The sequence below is a fragment of the Podarcis liolepis genome (assembly GCF_965112155.1).
Source record: "Podarcis liolepis genome assembly, chromosome: 13".
Taxonomy (NCBI): domain Eukaryota; kingdom Metazoa; phylum Chordata; class Lepidosauria; order Squamata; family Lacertidae; genus Podarcis; species Podarcis liolepis.
Genome location: NC_139573.1, coordinates 20,762,115 through 20,769,510, shown reverse-complemented (window position 1 = coordinate 20,769,510; position 7,396 = coordinate 20,762,115). Strand labels below are relative to the sequence as shown.

The 7,396-nt window shown below is 46.8% G+C and overlaps 1 protein-coding gene across 1 annotated transcript; it reads left to right on the top strand.

Moving 5' to 3' along the window:
* Positions 1–1,876: 1,876 nt before the first annotated feature.
* Positions 1,877–6,602, top strand: FGF21 (fibroblast growth factor 21). Its single transcript, XM_083473084.1, has 3 exons — positions 1,877–2,473; positions 3,527–3,630; positions 5,051–6,602. The coding sequence occupies exons 1-3, from the start codon at positions 2,242–2,244 to the stop codon at positions 5,348–5,350; spliced, it is 636 nt and encodes a 211-aa protein (XP_083329210.1). The 5' UTR covers positions 1,877–2,241; the 3' UTR covers positions 5,351–6,602.
* Positions 6,603–7,396: the final 794 nt, after the last annotated feature.

The following is a 7,396-nucleotide window of genomic DNA, read 5'->3' as shown; positions in this document are numbered from 1 at the left end:
GTTTTGGGCAGCCAGCAGACTCGGGGCACTGATACAACTCCTTGCCACGGGTGCAAATGAGCCTAGGTATGCCTCTGAAGCCTCTTCAAGATGGGACCTATCTGATTATAGTATAGTATAGTATAGTATAGTATAGTATAGTATAGTATAGTATAGTATAGTATAGTATAGTATAGTATAGTATAATCTATGGTTTTCCCAGTAGTGATGTATGGAAGTGAGAGCTGGACCATAAAGAAGTCTGATCGCCAAAGAATTGATGCTTTTGAATTATGGTGCTGGAGGAGACTCTTGAGAGTCCCATGGACTGCAAGAAGATCAAACCTCTCCATTCTTAAGGAAATCAGCCCTGAGTGCTCACTGGAAGGACAGATCGTGAAGCTGAAGTTCCAATACTTTGGCCACCTCATGAGAAGAGAAGACTCTCTGATGTTCCCCCTGATGTTGGGAAAGATGGAGGGCACAAGGAGAAGGGGACAACAGAGGACGAGATGGTTGGATGGTGTTCTCAAAGCTACCAGCATGAGTTTGACCAAACTGTGGGAGGCAGTGGAAGACAGAAGTGCCGGGCGTGCTCTGGTCCAGGGGGTCACGAAGAGTCGGACATGACTAAACGACTAAACAACAGCAAAAACTTATGCTGAATGAGGCTAGATTTTGTTGATTTTGGTGGCATGTGGCAATGTCCATAAAGTTAAAGGTAAAGGGACCCCTGACCGTTAGGTCCAGTCGTGACCGACTCTGGGGTTGTGGCGCTCATCTCGCTTTATTGGCTGAGGGAGCCGGCGTACAACTTCCGGGTCATGTGGCCAGCATGACTAAGCCGCTGCTGGCAAGCCAGAGCAGCGCACGGAAACACTGTTTACCTTCCCGCCAGAGCAGTACCTATTTATCTACTTGGCACTTTGATGTGCTTTCGAACTGCTAGGTTGGCAGGAGCTGGGACCGAACAACGGGAGCTCACCCCATCATGGGGATTTGAACCACCGACCTTCTGATCGGCAAGTCCCAGGCTCTGTGGTTTAACCCACAGATATAATTCCCACCTTCTGAAACTAGGTGCAGGCTTGGATTGAAAGTGGGGCAAGAAGGGGTATGTGCAATGGGTGGGCCTGCAATGCACTTTTTCCTTCTCTCTCCCATGCCACGCTTCTCCTTTCCTCTGCCTGATCCCCAAGCAGTACCTTCCCACTCCTGGCTAGTTGACTTTAACAATAGAGGGATAGCTCAGCTGGTTAGAGCGTGGCGCCGATAACACCAAGGTTGCAGGTTCGATTCCCGGATGGGACAGCTGCATATTCTGGCATTGCAGGGGGTTAGACTAGATGATCCTCAGGGTCCCTTCCAACTCTACCATTCTTTGATTTCTATGATTAATAGAATTAACACTGAACAATCTCTGCTGTTGCACTTCCAACATCAGGTTTGTGCAGGAGCTCAGTGTGTGGGGAACGTCGTGGGCTCAGGTGTGGGTGTTCAGAATGACAAATAGATGCGCAGCCAGACCAACTCTGGTGCGTTGCTGGACGGTTGTCAGGTTGTCGAGGCTTTCGCACTCGTTTCCATCGCTTTCCCCCTTCCCACCGCACAACGTGCCTTTCTCTAACTCCTGTATTCCCCAAAGTTACATCACTCTTTCCTGTCGGCGGCATGAAAGCAGCTGCGGAATGATAATATTTAGACTTTGGCATCCTCGTGACCCCACGTTAGGGGCAGCGGTGATAGGCATCCCGTGACTCATACGCAGACCTAGAGAGTGTGGGGAAGCAGGAGCGGGCAGGATTGGGGAGGGAGGAGGATGTGGGCAGAGTGAACGCCAAGGGGAAGGGCATCTACCTCTGCTGGCGTATATATACACCTCTGTTCCTGCTGGACAGGAGCAAACCTGGAGTGAGACAGCTGAAGCAAGAAAAGAGAGAGTTATTTGCCTCTTTCCCTTATTTCGAGGTGGTTTGGGCTTTTCTTCCTTCCTTTCTAAAATAAGCAAACCCCAGCAACCATTGAACACTTTTCAGAGGACTGCATTCCTTTTTGGACTCAGGACCACCTGGGCTCAACACCATTTCCCGGGTGAGACCGAGTTGCGAGTCCTAGTAAGTTGAAGCCAGGACTCTCAGGGTCTTTCAAGAAAGAATTAGGGCAACCACTAAAGGCTGAGGACTAGGATCTTGCTCTCAGTTTCTTTCTGCCCCTGTCTTTGGCACCCTGATTCTCTTGTCTTGGGCTGGGCCTTCTTCAGCCATGCTGGCCATTTCTGTAGCCCTCCACCATCTCCTCGTCTGCCTGATTTTCTGGGCTGCCTTGCTGCTCCCCATGGCTCCTGCTTTCCCCCTACCAAATTCCAGCCCCCTCTTACAGTTCGATGGGCAGGTGCGGCTTCGCCACCTGTACACAGCAGACGACCAGACGCAACTCCACCTGGAGATCATGCCAGATGGCGCAGTGCGCGGCTCCAGATACCAGAACATATACAGTAAGTATTTGGGGAAATCCTTCACGTTCTTTCAAGTAGCATGAGGCAGATAGATGATCCAGCGGTTCTCAACCTGTGGGTCCCCAGATGTTGTTGGACTACAACTCCCATCATCCCTGAGCTCTGGCCTTGCTAGCTAGGGGTGATGGGAATTGTAGTTCCACAACATCTGGGGACCCACAGGTTGAGAAAGGCATTAGACAGACAGACAGGTGATCCAGAGAGATAGATATAGAGAGATAGATAGCATCTCTCACTCCAGTTAATGTAGTTGGAGGTGTATAAGGGGCTGGCTGGGCAGGACTCCTCATGTTCTGGGGATGGAATGGGGTGCAAGAGGCCAAAATAATTTTATGGAAGAGGGTAGTTCAGCAGGTGCAGAGTTTGGCACTCTTCTGAGATGAGCAGCACCTTCTGAAATTTCCCTCTTCTGTACAACAAATGAATACTACAAAGACTTTAGATGCCTCCAGACTGTCACTGTTTTGTGGGAAGGACTCAAGCCCATATTGGCATTTTAGGTTCGCACAGTTAAAGTGCTCTCTCGTTCTGGCACAACAAATCCACTTGAAAAGAAGGATCAGGCTTTTTGCAGTTAGGAAAGTGATGGGGGAACGGACTGAAAAGCACGGGATGAACAAATGATTAATGGGAAGACATGTGAACACCCCATAAGGTGAATCAGGATGAATGCTCATTGTTGTAAAATTATAATCAATAAAGGCCAGATGGAATCTAACACTATATTTTGTGCAAATAAATCAGGACAAATGCTCAATAAACAGGTCATACTTGGAGGGGCTTCTTGTTATCCTTTGTATGTGGGCTCAATGAATATTTGAGAGGGGAATGAATAGGGGAAAGAGTGGATCAGAGATTTAAAAAATTATATGAATGTTCTTTGACTTTGAATCTGGTCCCCATACAGACATTGCAGGCCAGGGTTACTGGTGGATTGGAATAGGCTGAATGGGCAGAATTAAAGGTCCAGGACTCCTGGGTTCTCATCCTTCACCACCTGTTCTCTGCTGGGTCCTCTCCCCCCCCCCCCAGGTTTGATGGAGATCAAAGCAGTCAAGCCAGGAATCATTCGCATGCAGGCCATGAAGACCTCAAGATTTCTCTGTATGAAGCCAAATGGACGCCTCTATGGCTCGGTAAGTTAAGATGCCTACATGTGTTTGGGGAAGAGGCAGTTCAGAGTGTGAGTTCAGAGGAGGTTGCGTGTGGGACAGTTCTGCTCTAGACTCGTTCACAAAATGTTTTCCCGTACGACCAGGATATAAACGATTGAAGTCAATAAACAAAGGATAAAATATATTAAATTCTTGAACCAAATTCTGAGATTATGCTCAGGAAGTAGAGCATGAGACTCTTAAACTCAGGGTTGTGTGTTGAGCCCCACGTTGGGCAAAAGATTCCCACATTGCCAGGGGGTTAGACTAGATGAGGTTCGTGGTCCCTTCCAACTCTGCCGTTCTATGATTCTATGCAGTGTGGCCAATTAAAAGAGACCCTTTGGCAAGGGGAAGGAACTAAAACCTTTGGCTGGAAGGTCAACATGTTGTGGTGGAATTCCATTCCATTCCTGCCCTGCTTCCCACCTGTTCTTGATCGCATGCAGATCCTAACATAGTGACTAGGGCTGGTCTGCAAGGCATATGAGCAGTTCAGTTTGGGGCTGGGATGCAGCCACTGTAGAATCAACCTGTGGCTGCTGGGTGCAGATTGCGTGGCTAGCTTGTGTTCTGCAATGCATCTAGGAAAGAATGAACTCTCTTGATCTCTCCATCTGCAAATAACCAGGGACCTCACGATTGATTTTCTGGGTGTCTGGAAAAAATCCAGTGGGCAGAAACTGGATGAGGCAACTTCCATCATTCGTAAACAATTAGGAAAGGGGATAGAAATTTGATTCAGTTCACATTTTAAAGGTAAATCTATCAAATTCAGACTTTTCAGAGCAATATGAAAACTGAAAAACACAGCTGCCCTTTGAAATTCACACTTATCTGATTTCTGTGGTGCAATAATTCCCCATCCCTAAATTCCCTAAACAGTACAGTGGTACCTTAGGTAACAGACGCTTCAGGTTACAGACTCCACTAATTCAAAAATAGTACCTCGGGTTAAGAACTTTGCTTCAGGATGAGAACAGAAATCGCACGGCGGCAGTGGGAGGCCCCATTAGCTAAAGTAGTACCTCAGGTTAAGAATGGACCTCCAGAACGAATTAAGTTCTTAACCCGAGGTACCACTGTAAAACCTGTTAACCAGGGGAACAGTCTGCCTCCAGAGAAAGTTGCATGCTATACTTCACTGCAGGCATTTAAGTAAAGTCTGGATTGTCCTCTTCCAGAATACTTCAGTTGCCTCCATAGTGATTGGGTGGTGAATGTGGCTGAACAACAACTCCCATCAGCTCCAGCTAGCTTGATCCATAGCTAGGGATGATGGGAATTGTAGTTCAGCAACATTTGGATGGCCAAAGTTTTCTCCACCCCTGATCTGGTAGATGTTAGATTTTGCACAATTATACGACTGCATAAAACCTCATGTCTTTCCCACCCCCAATAGCTATCGTATTCTGAGGAGGCCTGCAACTTCCACGAGAAGGTTCTCCGTGACGGCTACAACCTCTACTACTCTGAAAGCTACAATATCCCCGTCAGCCTCAGCTCGATGGGGAACCTGCCTCGGACTCACCAGCTGCCTCCCTTCTCCCAGTTCTTGCCCTTAGTCAACAAGATCCCCCTCGAACCCGTGTTCGTGGACTACGACTTCTACGAACAGGAACTGAACGTTGAGTCGTCCGATCCCCTCAGCATGATGGGCCACAACCCTGGCATCATCAGCCCGAGTTACGTCTTCAAATAACCCGGGACATCCGGTTCCTTGGACACTTTCTTGGACAAGTGGGGTCTCTTGCCGTGTAATTACAACGATGGAACAATTCGACGTTTGGGAGAAACGGAGCAGAAGGAAAGCTTAGCAGATGGCGCTTGGCACCCAGACTCTGATGAGTGACCTTGCAGTACACTGTGGACTCCCGCAACCCAATGTTGCATCCCGCTCATGTGCAAATGATGCGCTGCAGGCACATAAGGAAAACCCATCAACAACAGAGGCGAAATCCTTGTTTCGTCAGACTAAGATTGCTTGCATTTTCAACCTGTTGTTATTCTTGCCAGCTTTTGGGGATGGGTTATTTCTATTTTTATTATCTATTTAAGTAACTTATTTATTTGATGCCAGCTTAATTTATTGAAGGAGGTTGGGAAACAGAGAAGAGTGGCATAATGAGACAGCTGGCAAGTAACTTATATATTGTTATTTATTTAGAAATATATATATTCTTATTTGCATATTTATTTTCGCTTTCTGGAGGAGGAATGACTGTTAGCTTTTAAGGCGGTAGCGTAGACATGCTCAGGACAATCTTGTGCCTTATAGCTCTTTGCTGCTTACTCCGTTCCTCCGCTTCCTTTTTAAGGAACGCCCACAAAGGAGCAGAGCAGAGGAGAAATGAGGTCAATGCCCACCAGGAGCTCTGTAGATCAGGACAGGGCACAGCAGCTAACCATTCGATTCTGAGCATTATCTTGCATTCTCTCTGGAGCTGCTGGTTCCTGTGCAAATATCCCTGCAGTGTGTGGCTGTTTCCCCCAGCAGAAATGTAAGAAGCTACTGGTAGCTTGGCCAGATATTAAAGAGATGGGTTTAGAGTGGCTTCCTCATTCATGTTCCTTTACAGGCATGGCAGTTCCTTCCTCTTGCCAGCACCACCAAACAGGCTTATTTCAATGTAGGGTGGGTTTAGGTAAAGGATCAAGTCATGAAGGCTATTATTTATTTATTTATTTATTTATTTAAACAAACTTTTCTAACCGCGATTTGCATTTGAAATGTTGACACTTCACTGTACTTTTCCAACAAGAATGCTTCACGGCAGAACGTGCCCGTGCCCTTTGCAGCACTGCGAAGGGACGTTGATTATGGTCAATGGTTTGAGATATTTTCTTCCCTTGTTACCCGTTTCCCTGCATCCTGATACTGAACTCTGTCAAAATGTAACAGTGACCAAAGTGTGATGAGCTATGAACGAATAAAGCATTCCATTTTTTAAAAATAAATTAAAAAAGAGTATTTGGTGGTAAATATATACGATCTCAAACCGACTAAGAAATGCCATTAAAAACTAGGCAGGGCCGGCGCCTGGTGGGCTTCTTGGGGAGAGGCTATTCCATAGCTGTGGTGCCACCACAAAGCAAGCCTGTTCCCGGTTTGATCCCAGAATGCCATGCTTTTCATTAGGACGTCCCTATTTTCATCAGAGAAATGTTGGCGGGTATGGAGTTATGTGACCCGCCCCCCCAAGCCACGGATAACTATACAGTAGTACCTCAGGTTAAGTACTTAATTCGTTCCGGAGGTCCGTTCTTAACCTGAAACTGTTCTAAACCTGAGGTACCACTTTAGCTAATGGGGCCTCCCACTCCCGCTGCGCCACCGGAGCACAATTTCTGTTCTCATCCTGAAGCAAAGTTCTTAACGTGAAGCACTATTTCTGGGTTAATGGAGTCTGTAACCTGAAGCATCTGTAACCTGAAGCATATGTAACCCGAGGTACCACTGTACAACCTTTAGAAGTTATCCAAAGGCATATAGGGAAGGTTTTTTTTAATGTTTAATTGTTTTAATATGTTTTTACATATGTTGGAAGCTGCCCAGAGTAGCTGGGGCAACTCAGTCAGATGGGGAGGGTATATATAATAATAAAATATAATATTGAATAGGACATCCCTGTTTTCACCGGAGAAATGTTGGAGGGTATGGTGTTGTTGTTGTTTAGTCGTTTAGTCATGTCCGACTCTTCGTGACCCCATGGACCAGAGCACGCCAGGCACTCCTGTCTTCCACTGC

Bases quoted from the DNA above. Each gene is read 5' to 3' on its own strand.
- FGF21 (XM_083473084.1), top strand. From the start codon at position 2,242: ATGCTGGCCATTTCTGTAGCCCTCCACCATCTCCTCGTCTGCCTGATT. The intron at 2,474-3,526 runs GTAAGTATTTGG...CCCCCCCCCCAG, and splicing joins CAGATACCAGAACATATACA to GTTTGATGGAGATCAAAGCA. The intron at 3,631-5,050 runs GTAAGTTAAGAT...CACCCCCAATAG, and splicing joins ATGGACGCCTCTATGGCTCG to CTATCGTATTCTGAGGAGGC.